The 15,012-nt window shown below is 49.8% G+C and overlaps 1 protein-coding gene across 2 annotated transcripts in view; it reads left to right on the forward strand.

Annotated features, from left to right (window-relative positions):
• Positions 1-14,590, forward strand: part of Duox2 (dual oxidase 2) — a 19,826-nt gene extending 5,236 nt beyond the window's left edge. The window contains exons 11-34 of one of the 2 annotated variants that reach the window (XM_047540051.1): positions 23-125; positions 657-820; positions 1,379-1,554; positions 1,754-1,872; positions 2,207-2,344; positions 2,566-2,679; positions 2,852-3,054; positions 3,354-3,539; positions 4,493-4,718; positions 4,804-4,897; positions 6,442-6,629; positions 7,166-7,235; positions 7,595-7,678; positions 8,158-8,336; positions 8,518-8,748; positions 8,924-9,023; positions 9,731-9,780; positions 10,053-10,180; positions 10,412-10,565; positions 11,663-11,895; positions 12,128-12,286; positions 12,608-12,763; positions 12,870-12,998; positions 13,274-14,590. In XM_047540051.1, the coding sequence (XP_047396007.1) occupies positions 23-125; positions 657-820; positions 1,379-1,554; positions 1,754-1,872; positions 2,207-2,344; positions 2,566-2,679; positions 2,852-3,054; positions 3,354-3,539; positions 4,493-4,718; positions 4,804-4,897; positions 6,442-6,629; positions 7,166-7,235; positions 7,595-7,678; positions 8,158-8,336; positions 8,518-8,748; positions 8,924-9,023; positions 9,731-9,780; positions 10,053-10,180; positions 10,412-10,565; positions 11,663-11,895; positions 12,128-12,286; positions 12,608-12,763; positions 12,870-12,998; positions 13,274-13,396 (3,507 nt within the window). In that variant the 3' untranslated portion in view covers positions 13,397-14,590. The remainder of the gene's footprint in view (positions 1-22; positions 126-656; positions 821-1,378; positions 1,555-1,753; positions 1,873-2,206; positions 2,345-2,565; positions 2,680-2,851; positions 3,055-3,353; positions 3,540-4,492; positions 4,719-4,803; positions 4,898-6,441; positions 6,630-7,165; positions 7,236-7,594; positions 7,679-8,157; positions 8,337-8,517; positions 8,749-8,923; positions 9,024-9,730; positions 9,781-10,052; positions 10,181-10,411; positions 10,566-11,662; positions 11,896-12,127; positions 12,287-12,607; positions 12,764-12,869; positions 12,999-13,273) is intronic. The other variant, XM_047540052.1, reaches the window with a different exon arrangement.
• The last annotated feature ends 422 nt before the right edge of the window (positions 14,591-15,012 follow it).

The following is a 15,012-nucleotide window of genomic DNA, read 5'->3' on the forward strand; positions in this document are numbered from 1 at the left end:
TGAGTGTATTTTTTACTTCCAGAACCCCAACCTGAACAGTGTCCAGGAGGTGAATCAGCTGCTGCTGGGAATGGCATCCCAGATTTCAGAGCTGGAGGACAGGATAGTAGTTGAAGACCTAAGGGGTAAGCCCAGAACCAGAAGGGATGGAGGCCAGAGGTCAGGGAGACTGGGGCTCAACAGGTAGACCTAGATTAGCCATAGTACAGAAACAGATACACATGCAGACTTCAAACAGTCTTTAGAAGAAAATTAACTTTGAGCATTTTTTCTTAGTTTTGTGTTGCTTTTATTTTAAATTAACTATATCTGAGTATGGGGATGGGGATGGTACCACAATCTTTTTGGTGCTTAGTTAGGTCTCTAAAAGTTTTCATCCAGCCCTGTCTTGAAGTTAGAGAGGAATAGGGCAGGGAATTTTCTACTTAGTGTCCAGAACCATCTTGAGTCTTAGAAGAAGGAACTTACCAGAAAAATTGCCTCTGATCACACATGGTGACATTGGCCCTACACCAAGTCAAGGTCAGTATGAACACAGACCTTCATATAGTAGACTGCTGGAGCCTGGGTTGGGGGAGAGTGTTCAACAGCCAGATGTAGGATGCAGGGAAAGGAAGGATTGGGAGGATTGAGTGCATGGTCTGGTCTCTCCTCAGATTATTGGCCTGGCCCTGGCAAATTCTCCCGAACAGACTATGTGGCCAGCAGCATCCAACGTGGCCGTGACATGGGGATGCCCAGCTATACTCAGGCCCTTTTGGCCTTGGGATTGGAGGTCCCAAAGAATTGGAGTGATCTCAACCCCAATGTGGACCCTCAGGTCAGGAGTAGTAATAATAATGGCAGCTAAAGCTTTCTTGTGGCAATACTGTTCCAAATCCTATACATAAGATCATTTGATCTACATAGGAATATTTTAAGGTGGATACTATTAGTGTTTCCATTTTATTGGTGAGTCCTAGAGGCATGTTTTAAATTCAGCCATTTGACTCCAGAGTATGGTCTTTACTACTACACTGTACCTTTGTGGAAGAATGGCCCTTGGGTGGGTACCATTGTTCTTTTCCTTCAGGGTACCACCTCATCAGGTTGGTGGCCCTGAAACCACTAATTATGGTGATCAGGCAGTCTGAGCAGTTAACAGTATGGTTCTCAGGCACCTGACAAGGGTTTTACCATGGCTTGGGATACATTGGTCCTCCCATCAGACTGTGATCACCTAATGGGGGCTGCCTAGAAATAGGAGCCTCTTTCCCAGCTTGAGCAGCAAGCCGGCAGTTCTGGGGTTCTGTGTTTGAGGGATGGAGCAAGAGTGGTTGCCTTTCCCAACATACAACACACACATACACATATGAACACACACACACATTATTCCCAGGTACTGGAGGCCACAGCTGCCCTGTACAACCAGGACCTGTCTCGACTAGAGCTACTCCTAGGTGGGCTCCTAGAGAGTCATGGGGACCCTGGACCTCTGTTCAGTAACATCGTTCTCAACCAGTTTGTGCGGCTACGGGACGGTGACCGCTACTGGTTTGAGAACACTAGGAATGGGTAAAGCCTGCCTGGGGCCCATCTCAGACTCCATATTGGCCTGACCTTAGCCTGTTCCCATAGGCCCTTGATTCCCAGTTGACTCACCACACCCTTTCCATTCCCTTTTGATCTCTTTTCTCATTGGGGTCCTTGAGCCTGGGTTGTTGGAGGCTTGCATTCCCTTCCTACCCAACAACTCCATCTTTCCCCAACCCAGATTGTTCTCCAAGGAGGAGATTGAAGACATCAGAAACACCACCCTGAGGGATGTGCTGGTAGCTGTCACCAATGTGGACCCCAGTGTCCTGCAACCCAATGTCTTTGTCTGGCATAAAGGTGAGTGACCCTGGAGAACACAAGTGAAAGTAGCCAGAGAAGAATCCATGTTGTGGGGGAGAATCACTCACGGTGTCCAAGGTTGAACTGGGAGGTCTGCATTACGCTGGTTCCCACAGAGTAGACTGGACTGGTAAGGGGAGTACACCCTGCAGTCAAGCTGGGTGACTGTTGAGAAATGCAAGATGGGAGGGAACTTTTGGAGGGAAATAAGTTTTAGGGAGGTAGGCCTGGGGAGAGTGGAGGACACCTTGGTCCTTTCCAAGAGGAGAAGGAGGCCTGCCTAAAGAGTATGACCCTTGGACTTTGAGGTCTTCTGTACTCTCTTCCTCAGGGTCACCTTGCCCACAGCCCCAGCAGCTCACAACTGAGGGCTTACCCCACTGTGCACCCCTTACTGTGTTTGACTACTTCAAGGGCAGTGGTCCTGGTTATGGTCTCATCATCGTGGCTCTCTGCTGCTTTCCATTAGGTGAGTTCTTTGCCCCCTCCCTATTTCTCTTCTTCTGACCTCCTCCTCCCCACAGACTGACCCATCCCCTCATCACCTGTTCTCCTACAGGGATAGCTCTTGGGCACAGTTTGAGGCCATGTTCAGGGACCCTTGGGAAGGGAGGGGCAACAGACACTTCACCCACTGAAGCCATTGGTGAAGGGTTCTCCTCCGCACTAACCCCTTCTGATTTCCTTCAGTGAGTTTGGTTATCTCTGGGATGGTGGCTCATTTCCGGAACCAAGAGCGCAAGAATCTACAAAAGAAAGGCAAAGAGAATGTGGAGATGGAAGCAGTTCAAGATGGAGTAACAGGTGAGATGAGACAGAGGGAAGTAAAGGAGGATGGGAGCATGGGGGGCCTAAGACAAAGAACCCAGTTACAAAGTGGGGCAAAAACCTGGCTTTAGTGTACCTGCTCAGAGTTGTAGAGCAGTATGGGCCTAAGGATGTCTGCTGAATCACTGCCAAATCATCCCTTCCCTAGCAATGGAGTGGCCAGGCCCCAAGGAGAAGAGCTGTCCCATCACCATCCAGCTGCTTCCAGACAGGTGCCTGCAGGTCCTGAACAGACGTCTCACTGTGCTGCGCACCATCCAGCTGAAGCCCCCACAGCAGGTCAATCTCATCCTGTCCAGCAACCATGGGTGCCGCACTCTGCTGCTCAAGATCCCCAAGGAGTATGACCTGGTATATCTTGTCCCGCCTCCCCTACCTAGGCTGCTTTTACACATCTCTCTTCTCATTCGTGAGTCCTCTCAGGCCACCCCATCCTCAGGCACAGAGCTCACCTGGGGAGGCCAATGCTGAGGAAAGGGACTTCTTTCAGAGGCTCAAGACTCAACCTGACCCCTTAGGTCATTCACATGGTCCAGCTGACATGGACAGAGAGGAGCTTTTCTCTCCTTCCTTCAACCCAAGGGCCTTCAAGGAGAGGCTGGACAGGAAGCTCGAGCTCCCAAATGTAGCAGGATCTTTCTTTCATCCAGGTGCTGCTGTTTACCTCTGAAGAGGAGCGAGGTGCCTTTGTGCAGCAACTGCAGAACCTCTGTGTGTACTGGGCTCTGGGCCTCCATGTGACTGAGATGGGTGAGAGGGAGCTATTCAGGAAGGCTGTGACCAAGCAGCAGCGTGGATATATCCTGGAAATATTCTTCAGACACCTTTTTGCTCAGGTACCATGACTTGTACCTTTTAGAGATGGGCCCAGCACAGGGGATAGAACCAACCTAGGCTGGACAGAACCCCATGTGAGTGAACTAAGCTTCCACCCTGTGGGCTGGAGACTGACATACTTATTTGGATCCTGACTGTGCTGCTTACCAGGTACATGAACACTGACAAATCATATTATTTTAGCTCTGTATCTCCATTTCTTCACTATGAAACAGTGATTAAAATTGTATCCATCCCACTCTAGGGTGTTGTGATGATCCAGTGAAATAGTTTACATGGCATCTTCTTACAGGTTGTCCCCTGGACCAGCAGCACCAGCCTCATCTGGGAACGTGTTAGAAATGAAAATTCTCAGGCCCCTCCCCAAAAACATTGAATGAAGAACTCTGGGGGTGGGCCCCCGCAATCTGTTTTAATAAGCCTTCCTGATCCTGGGCTGGCTCAAGTTTGAAAACCACTCTTCTATATGTAGTGCTTATTAGCCCACATGCTTGGTATATCACAGGCATTTAACAAATGGAAGTTACATGTAACTTTTAAACTCTTTGCACATAGGCCAAACCATAGGCACATGGCAGCCCTATCTGAACTGGCATGAAAGCATAGCCAGTCTCTTCCTGCCTGTTCACCATGTCTGTGATCAACATCTGTCCCCAGCATAGGCTCTTTCAGTTTCCATTTCCCAACTTTGCCACCCATCCTGCTCTCCACTTTCCTTCTCTATCAGCACCACCCCCATTGTATGGGACTTGGTTCCAGGGAGAAGTGGGCAGGCTGTTAAAGATTCAATTCACCCACTCTATAGGAGAGCAGAGGCCCAAATCAACATATCTAAGCATCTAGGCTCAGCCTTTCTGAAATGTACTCTGGGGAGATGTGAACAGTCACTGAACTGCTTTCAGCCCAGGCCTTATGCCCTTCTCTCCCTTCCTCTGTTGCTGCCCAAGTGTAGGTGCTGGACATCAACCAGGCAGATGCAGGGACCCTGCCCCTGGACTCATCCCAGAAGGTGCAGGAGGCCCTGGCCTGTGAGCTGAGCAGGGCTGAATTTGCCGAGTCCCTGGGCCTCAAGCCCCAAGATATGTTTGTGGAGTCCATGTTCTCGTTGGCTGACAAGGATGGCAATGGCTACCTGTCCTTCCGGGAGTTCCTGGACATCCTAGTGATCTTCATGAAAGGTATGGAGCCAGGGGAAAGCAGGCCAACTGAGTTACCAAAAGTCTTTAGATGGGGAGGTGGTCTGCATCTCACTATCTCCCCCAGGCTCCCCGGAAGATAAATCCCACCTGATGTTCACCATGTATGATCTGGACGGGAATGGCTTTCTCTCCAAGGATGAATTCTTCACCATGATGCGGTACGAGGTGGGCCCTTCCAATCCTGAGACATCCTGATGTTTAAAACAGGAAAACATGTCAGGTCAGAGGAAGGCAGGTGAGGCAACTGGTTGGTCATCTATGTTCAAAGGTGACCTGGATACTGCATGCTAGACTGTTAGAACACCCAGCTTCAAAGGTTTATCTGCCTTAAGCAGGATCTATATCTGCATTCTCAACACCAGCCAGGAAGGTCTCCCTAATTTAAAAAGACAAGCAAATAAACAAGCCAAAATAAAAAACCTAATACCAATATGAACAACAACAGAAGTCTATTTAAGCCCTTTAGATGCCTTTGCATCTTTGTAAACTCTTTTACCACATGCCCAAAACTGCTTTACACAATGAAATAATGCGTAGATGACCTTGGACACTCTTCTAATATCAATCACCATGACAGGAGAAGAAACATGGGAAGTTCTTCTGATTTCAAACCCTTCTTTCTTCCTGTTTCTTAAGCCATTTCTGGTTTTGGTGTGTTGATGAAGACCAGCTTTGAGCATCATCGACTTCTCATTCCTGAAGGCAATACCTCAATAGCACATTCCCCTTCAACCATGGGGCAGGATACATCATTAACTGAATAAGACAGAGTGAAATGAGCAAACAAGTAAATAGCATGAATACAGCAGCCTAGATTCTTGTAATAATTCTATTCTTTTTCACCTTTCCCTTGCTTTAAGCATGCCCCGTACCTGCCAAGGTCCAGATACCCCCCAACTAGACATAGGTTTCTCAAAGGGCAAAGCTGATTACAGTCTGAACCTCACTTGTGTGTCATTGCCAACCCGGCCCTGGGTGGGACTCTAAGGAATCCAGGAGAAGGTCCTGATCACCAAGGACCGAGTTCCCATTTTCTTGCCCTATAACTCAGTGTGCATCTTGTTGAGCCTCAGTGAGATGATGCTTTTTAATGTGATGGCAGTTCTTTAATGTGATGGCTCAAGTCTTTTTCTAGTGGATTTGCACATTATCACATGGTTTGTTTATTTTTGTTCCAAAGCACAACCTGAGGAAAGAGTTTGGCCACTGTAGCTACCACTGTGGGTGCTGTCAGATTAGGTGTGGAGACAGACACTCCTGCCTGTGAGCCAGGGTATTGGCACAAGGAAGCAGTAGCCATCACAGCTCCATCTCCACACCCTACTGTCTGGTGCCCACACTGGAATGTCAAAGTGGGAGCCCAGGGGTGGTATGGGAAGTCGGCAGAAAGCCCATCATGATGGAGGGCTGCGGCACACCCTGGATGTGTCCATGCACTAAGTGGATATTCATTCCCACTGGTAGATACCCCCTGGTTTGAAGGCTGCTTTTTCTAACTAGTCAAGGTCACTTTCAATTCTGCTCTGTGTTTTGAACACCCCACCCACATTAGTGTCAACTTCAGGCCAGATGAGCACCTTCTCAGTGCCATTTCCCAGGTCACTTACAGCACACATTATATAATCCAGAGCTGCCTTACCCTGCACCTGCCCAAACCTGACCTCACTGGATGACAGGCTGCTCTGTCCCTGATCCTCCCCAGGTCCTTCATTGAGATCTCCAACAACTGCCTGTCCAAGGCACAGCTGGCGGAGGTGGTAGAGTCCATGTTTCGGGAGTCAGGTTTTCAGGACAAGGAGGAGCTGACATGGGAAGACTTTCACTTCATGCTTCGGGATCATGACAATGAGCTCCGCTTCACACAGCTCTGCGTCAAAGGTGGAGGTGGAGGTATGTGGGTGTGTAAGAATTGTTGGAGTTGGGGAGAGGCAGTCTTCAAAATGAGAGCTCGTGGTGGGCAGTATGTAGGTCTTCTGAGTCCTTGGTGCCTACTGAGCCAGGTACGTGTATTCAGGGCATCGTATACAGATAGGCAAGTTGTATACTGCAAAAAGAGGCTTACCAAGATCAAGGCAAGGAGCAAGCTGAAATCCAGCGACACACTGCTAAAAGCCACAGGCCAATGCCTGGGGTGTATCTGGCCAGTGGAGCAAGCACTGTTTTCTTTACACAAAGGATATGCAGGATTGCATCTGCCCAGGGGATACCTCTTTTTCTGATAACACAGAGTTGCCACATTGTCTTCCCCAGGTACTGTGGGTGCTCAGTGTGGAAAGAGAGCAGAGCAGGGCCAGACATAATCAGGTCACCAGCAAGTGCCTGGGCAGCCTTTGCAAAGGGATGGGAGGAGAGCTCAGTCTCCCCCACCAACACCACTCCACTGCCCTCATGGGAAACCCAGTCCAGCCTCTTGTTCTCCTTTCCAGGTGTTGGAGACATCTTTAAACAAAACATCAGCTGTAGGGTCTCATTCATCACTCGTACTCCTGGGGAACGGTAAGCAGGAATAGGGAACAGGAACGATCTCCTTACCTAGGTCCCCAGAAGAGAATTGAGGGAAGTAGGGCTGGCCCATCAATTCCCAGGATCAGATATTTGTCCTCTGAAAGTAGTTCTTATCAACATGGTCAGTTCTAACCCAAATTCCAGCTGCCTCCCACACCCCATACTACTCAGGAGCTTGTCTCTCTCCCTGCCACTCCAGGCTGGATTCATCCTACAGAACGGATGAGCAGATCATAGTCGTTCTCCCTTCGTCCCCTGCTTAGTCAGAGAATCCACCCTCTACCTCCACCCCAAGCTTAAACTGACAGTTCTCCTGGGTGTTAAGACACAGGCTCCATTTTCTTTTTCAGCTCCTGTCCCCGAGAACCAGGGCTCCCTGCTTCAGAAACCCCAGAGTTGGGAGGCTCTGGGCTAAAGAAGAGGTTTGGCAAAAAGTGAGTGTCTTCCAGATTTCTGGGGTCAAAGAGACATGAAGAGAAATTACAGGGCCTCTGGGCCCTGCCTACCCCTCCTTGACTAAACGGGATCATTCTGAGTCTCATTCCATTTCTCCCACCAACAACTGGGGCTAGCGTATCAACCTCTATACCCATTCTTCAGACAAGGGGCCTGACTCAGAAGCAACACCAAGATAGTAGTAAGGGGTCACCTGGCTCCTGCTGCCTCAGGCACAGTGGTGGGCCTGTGAAGGGAGCAGGACAGGGGAAGGACAGAAGAAAGAGGAGAAGGAGGAAGAGATAGAGTCATGGAGAAATAGAAGAGGAGATAGATGCAGCAAATGAAGATGGAGGTAGAGTTGGGGCAGTGGGAGGCTGCCTGTCTTCCTTTGTCCAATCTGACCCTGAATTTCACTGGTACTGAGGGAAGGCCAGGATATTCCTCTCTCACCAGCTCCTGCATCCCATCGGTACAGGGTGGCGGGGCCCTCTCCCCGGCTGTACACAGAGGCACTACAGGAGAAGATGCCACGAAGCCTCGTGGCCCAAAAGTTGCAGCAGTTCAAGCGCTTTGTGGAAAACTATCGGCGCCATATTGTGTGCATCACAGTCTTCTCAGCCATTTGTGTGGGCCTGTTTGCAGAGCGTGCCTATTGTAAGAGCTCCAGGCTGTGGGTAGTGGGCAGGGAGCAGGTCCTGACTCTCAGGGAGGACTAGAGAGCCCTTTGGTTGCTCTTCTTGGTCCTCGGTGCCTGGATGGGAGAGGCCAGTTGTTCTGACTCAGGCTCAGGACCATGACTATTGGGCCATGCTGATCTACCCATCTCTGACCCCAGACTATGCCTTTGCCTCACCACCCACGGACATTGAAGAGACCACTTACGTGGGCATCATCCTGTCGCGGGGCACGGCAGCCAGCATCTCCTTCATGTACTCCTACATCCTGCTCACCATGTGCCGCAACCTCATCACCTTCCTGCGGGAGACCTTCCTTAACCGCTACGTGCCCTTTGATGCTGCTGTGGACTTCCATCGCTGGATTGCCATGGGTGCTGTTATCCTGGCCAGTATGTGGTTCCTGCATTCTCCCCTTTGCTTCAGCCCCCTAGGTCTAGTTATGGGGGAAACAGTGAGAAGGCTGGAGCTCCTTATACCTCCTTCTCTCCTCTGGTGCCTCCTCTCTTGCTCTGGGCCACAGGTAGAGTCAGCCTTCGCTGGCATCTCTGATATGGTCTCTTTCAGTTTTGCACAGTGCTGGCCATGCAGTCAATATCTACATCTTCTCAATCAGCCCTCTCAGCCTGATGGCCTGTGTATTCCCCAACGTCTTTGTGAATGATGGGTCAGTTCTGGGGAAGATACTCCCTGGGTCTCGTGGATGGGTTTTAGGGTGTAATAGAAAAGAAACAGATAGCCAAAAGCCCTCAGCTTCTCACTGAGTGAACGTGCAAAGCTATCCCCTAGGGAAACTGAATGGTAATCTCCTTGCGCTAAGGAAGCCGACTATGATTGTCCAGGAAAGGTGTTTAGGAGATGATTGGAGAATTTTTGCATATGTACCTGACACACAGCTTGCCATCTCAGCTTACCATCTATTAATTGGGCAAACATTTATGGACCATGGTCCTAGGTAATCCAGCCAGGTCCCAAAGGGTAGGGATGTTAAGATACAAGCACTCATTCAATAGATGCTTACTGAGAATTTACTGTGTGCCTGGCATAGCTGTCAGCCTAGGAATAGAGCAGTGAACAAAACACAAATCTCTATCTTCATGGAGCTTACAAAATAATGAACTGAGCACTCAAGGAAGCAAGGGTCAACTGCAGTAAGAGAATTCAAAATAACATGGGAGGAAAATTTGAGTGTGAAGGGTAGAACTGGGGGAGGCTGGGTGCCCTGTTCCTTGGAAGAATCCCTTGGTCATCTGGGTGGAAGACTAGTAACCTCAGCAGTCAGGGCCAGCAGGAACAGTGAGACCGTGTATGATAATGGCGGAGCCCCTCCTGCCTCAGTGTGGCCCAGAGGCTCAATGTATCTTTGCCCCACAGGTCTAAGCTTCCTCAGAAGTTCTACTGGTGGTTCTTTGAGACAGTTCCAGGTAGGGGCTGGGGTTCTTTGTGGGATCTGGGGATTCTGTCTGAGGGTTGTACTTTTGCCTCCAACTTCTTGAATACACACTGGTCTTTATTGGCCACTGGTTCAATTTCTAGCCTGCTGTACAAGCTCCAGTTGTAGCCTCTCCAGGCATGCTATTCAGGAGCCCAAGAGGGATGAGAGAGGAAGGAGGGCAGAATGGGGGATGCTCTGCATGTATTTTCAGCCCAGGCTGAGATTCTGAGACTACTCACCGACCTGTCTTCCTACTCCCAGGTATGACAGGGGTTCTTCTGCTCCTGATCCTGGCCATCATGTATGTCTTCGCCTCCTACCACTTCCGACGCCGCAGTTTCCGGGGCTTCTGGCTGACCCACCATCTCTATGTCCTGCTTTATGCCCTGGTGAGGGACTTCTCTGGGCAGCACCAGGCATGGAGGAGAGTACTCCCTGGATGGGAGTGCTGGTAAAGGAAGGAGCTGGGAGATTAGATCCAAGATCTCAGATTGAGACCCTGAGATCTGAGACCCAGACCCCACCTACCCTGGTGACTGGAGGAAGTAATGGGGCAAGAAGGGGAAAACAGGGTGGAGACCTGGCTATTCCTGAGCTATACTAACTGGCCCTGTCTACAGCTCATCATCCATGGCAGCTATGCTCTGATCCAGCTGCCCAGTTTCCACATCTACTTCCTGGTCCCAGCAATTATCTATGGGGGAGACAAGCTGGTGAGCCTGAGTCGGAAGAAAGTGGAGATCAATGTGGTGAAGGTGGAGCTGCTGCCTTCAGGTACCAGCCTGGTTTGACACCAGCTCCTCCACATAGGAGAAGCTCACTAGTCCTCCTATCCCCATCGCCACTTCTGATACCCTCTTGGGGATTCCTGAAGCTTTCTGGATGGAAATGCAACCTCAGAAAGGGTTATACTTATCTCCAGGAGAGACTTGCAGACAATGAGAAGTGACTATGGGAAAAGATGACTGAAAGTGAAGCAGAGGGGTTTAAGAATGAGAATGACCCCCACATGTGTGGCCAGGGTGCAGAAGTACAGGGCAGGGAACCATGTGTCCTCTCAGAACAGTGCCTTCAGAGATAGGCATATGTCCCTGATTGCCAGCCTGTTGTGAGGGTCAGGATTGGCCTAAGTGAAGATTCATATTTCTGTGAAGGTTGGTAGACGATATTAGGTCTCCCAAGACTTTCTAACCTTCAGGACTTACACTGTAAAATTAATCTCATTTCAGTCAAGATTATTTAAGGATCAAGTCTCAGAGTGCTGTAGGTATGCCTTTGATATGCTCCAGGACTTGCTTGCCTCCTTTTTCAATAAAGATTTATCAGGTCTGGTACTCATCTGTAGTCAGGCAACAAACATTACCCAGCTAAGATTTGGAAACAAAACATGTGGCTTTCCACTCACACCTTACCTCAGTGATAAAGTTTCTTGTCAAGATAAATTGGATTGAAAAAGTATATCAATTTAAAGAAAGATGCTAAATAAATGATATGTAGCAGACACTCAGATATGACTCATCACAACGGTCACCCTCAAATGGAGGAGGTGTGATAAACATCGAGATGGTCCCTGGGGAGCCTGAGGTACCTCCACTCCACCAGCTAGGATTCAGGGCCTGGGCCTTTTGTGGGAAGAGGGAGGTGAGAGGAAAAGAGGGGCTGAAACAAGGGAGAAGAGTAACCCAACTCTTGTATTGCCCAGGAAACAGAGAAGGGGACCCTCCTACTCCCAGACTCAGGAACCCATTTGCTCAGATAATGTGATCATGTAACACTCCCTGGGCCTCAGGAGCCTGGAGAGATACCTGTCAGCCCTCAGGTAATAGGAGCAGGCCTTCTGATCTATGCCTTTTCCTGCCCATGATCCCCAGGAGTGACCCATTTGCAGTTTGAGCGGCCCCAGGACTTTGAGTACAAGTCAGGGCAGTGGGTACGGATTGCCTGCCTGGCTCTGGGGACCAATGAATACCACCCCTTCACGCTGACCTCGGCACCCCATGAGGACACACTCAGCTTGCACATTCGGGCTGTGGGGCCTTGGACCACTCGCCTCAGGGAGATCTACTCACCCCTGACAGGCCAAGGCTGTGCCAGATACCCAAAGGTACCATCACTGGAAACCCTACTTTGGGACTTCAGCATTAGTAGAAGGTCCTTGCCTCCCCTTCCCTGAGAACAGATGTTCTAGTCACCCCAAGGTTGGGTTGGGAGGGGGCTGGGGTGTCCCCAAAGAGACTAGCATGCTCTGTCCCCATCCTTCGGCTTCCCTCACCCTGTTTCCAGCCTCAGAGCTGAGGAGTGGCTAGGCTCATCTCATCTTCCCTTTCTCTTGACAGCTGTACCTGGATGGACCATTTGGAGAGGGCCACCAGGAGTGGCATAAGTTTGAGGTGTCAGTGCTTGTGGGAGGAGGCATCGGGGTCACCCCCTTTGCCTCCATCCTCAAAGACCTGATCTTTAAATCATCCTTGGGCAACCAAATGCTCTGTAAAAAGGTGAATGTCCCTCCCACATTCTTCAATGGGGAACAGGCATCCCGATTGTGTCCTAGTGTCACAGCAGAGGAGCATGAAAAGGTCCTGGCTTTCAGGTGCAAGTCTGCAGGGACCATTCATACCCAGTTTTCCAGATGCCAAAATGAGGAAAGGTAGGGGGATGGCCAGAAGGACGTCTGCAGGGATCTGTCCATTGGAAGCCTGGGATCAGAGCTTTCTTGTATGCGGGCAGACTGAGGCTTCCCAGCCTCTCAGGTGAAGGTCCCTGGGATGTAGGGAGCCTGAGCTGAGCTGGTCCTGAACTCTGGCTTGTGTCCTTAGATCTACTTCATCTGGGTGACACGGACCCAACGGCAGTTCGAGTGGCTGGCTGACATCATCAGGGAGGTGGAGGAGAACGACTGCCAGGACCTGGTGTCTGTGCACATCTACATCACCCAGCTGGCTGAGAAGTTTGACCTCAGGACCACCATGTTGGTAAGGTCAGGGCCAGCCAGGCAGGCCAGGTGAGCCACCATTTGGGCTAGGAGTTGACCCTGGTGTGCCTGGCTGTGACTTCCTCCCTCCTTTCTTCCCTCCCCAGTACATCTGTGAGCGGCACTTCCAGAAGGTGCTGAACCGGAGTCTGTTCACAGGCCTGCGCTCTGTCACCCACTTTGGGCGCCCCCCCTTTGAGCCCTTCTTCAACTCCCTGCAGGAGGTCCACCCACAGGTTGGTCCAACCCCTCCTACCCTTGGACTCTGGTCTTCCCCTGCCAGGACCTCTTGGTTCTGAAGTACCCTGAAGCTCTATCCTGAACAGAGAATCTCGCCCTGACCCCAGGATGGGGTGCAGTATTAGAGGAGGACTCCCCCCTGGCTAAAGCCTCCTCCTCAGGGCCTGGGGTAGAACTCCAGTCATTCCAGCTAAGCTGGAGAAGCTTCTTCCCCAAGCAGTGAGCATCTCAAGGCTCCAGGCCTTCCCTTCTCTCTCCAATCACCTGGCAGGTGCGCAAGATTGGGGTGTTTAGCTGTGGCCCTCCTGGCATGACCAAGAATGTAGAGAAGGCCTGCCAGCTGGTCAACAGGCAGGACCAAGCCCACTTCATGCACCACTATGAGAACTTCTAAGCCTGCCCTCCCTGGCTCCTGCTTCTGGTATCCTGCCCTCCCTCTGTGGCAATTTCTCTGGCAGAATCCACCTCAGTCCTTACCCAGAGATCTAGACGAATCCCTCCCTCATTGCCCCATCTGTCCCATGTTCTGAGAAGACAGAGAAGCCCCCTTGCCCCGGCACCTCCAGCTCAAGCCATGGGAGTGTGTGAAAGCAAAGTTAGAAGGGGATAATCTCTGCTGTGACAACAGTATCATTTACCTCTGATAGATCCCATTTCTCTCTTGCTTTGGTATTTTCTTCGCCAAGTCATTTCAAGGAAAGAGAAGGTGGGTATGGCTCTGAGTGAGAATCTTCCTAGAGCTCAACTCAGAAGCTGTGATGCTTGAAAGCTTCAACTCAGTGTGGGTCTTTTCTCTACTGCCAAAGAGCAGCCCCTCCCCCACCCCTTCCCGCTCTCAGAGGGAGCCTTAGAACACCAGGGAACAAGGCGCCTCACCAACCCTGATGTTTGCAGTGTCAGTGATGCTGGTTGCCCTGACCCCTTGGCAGTCCCCTCTGAGCTCATGGGAGTGATTCCTGGGCTCTGGGACCAAGGGAGTCTAGCCTCTCTGCCAGATATTTAAGACTTTCTCTCATTTCCCCACTTCCAGAGGAGTTAGTGACCAGCTGTCCCTGTTTGCCCAGGAATCCCCCAGTTTGGTCTCTTGTCCCTGGAAATTTCTCGGTCCCAGGCAGAGCAGTTCAGCAGGTCCCCTCACACAGGAGCCAACCTGGGATGGTACCTCCACATTTATTAAGTCCTTTTCTTTTCCTTCTTCATCTGACTCTTTCCTAAAAAATATTTTTAAAATAGAGGTGTATTTGCATACAGTAAAATGTACAGATCTTAAATTAACCATGTAGATGTTATACCAGTGCCCAGGTCAAGGTATAAAACATTGCTATAACCCCAGAAACTTCCCTTCTACCTACTTCCAATCACTCCCTCTCCCAACTTCTGGAAGTAATTATTAATGTGATTTCTGTCACTTTGTTTGGGTCATGCTGAATGTACTCTTTTAAGACTGTTCTTTTCCACCCACCATAATCCCTTTGTGATTCATTCATGCTGCTGTGTCAATAGTTGTTCCTTTTGATTGCTGTGTAGTATTTCATTATAGAGATGTACTACAGTTTATTCATTGTTCTAATGATAGACACTGAACTGTTTCTGGATTTTGGTGATTATAAATAAAGCTTCTATGAATGTTCTTGTACCTATATTTGGGGGACATAATGCACTCATTTTTCTTGGGTATATATCTAGAAGTAGAATTGCTGGGTCATGGAGTTCTCTAGCTGGTAGAATTTGTAGTGGGGGAAGTTTCAGGCCATCTCCACAAGCCTACACAAGACTCCTCACCTCATTGGATTTATTCAGAGGTCAAATGTCTCTGATTCCTATCCCTCTATATTGAAAGTATCTCTCTGATGAAGCTGAATAAACAACAGATCACAACACAAGAGACCTAGGATTCTAGTGCCAATTTTATCTCTTAAGTGTTTCAGAGGAAAATCCCTTCATTTCCCTGAGTCTGTTTTTTCATTTATTCAAATGTCTTTGAGGGTACTGGGGAGTCAGATAGTCCCA

This window comes from Sciurus carolinensis, chromosome 2 (assembly GCF_902686445.1).
Source record: "Sciurus carolinensis chromosome 2, mSciCar1.2, whole genome shotgun sequence".
NCBI classification, from domain to species: Eukaryota; Metazoa; Chordata; class Mammalia; order Rodentia; family Sciuridae; genus Sciurus; species Sciurus carolinensis.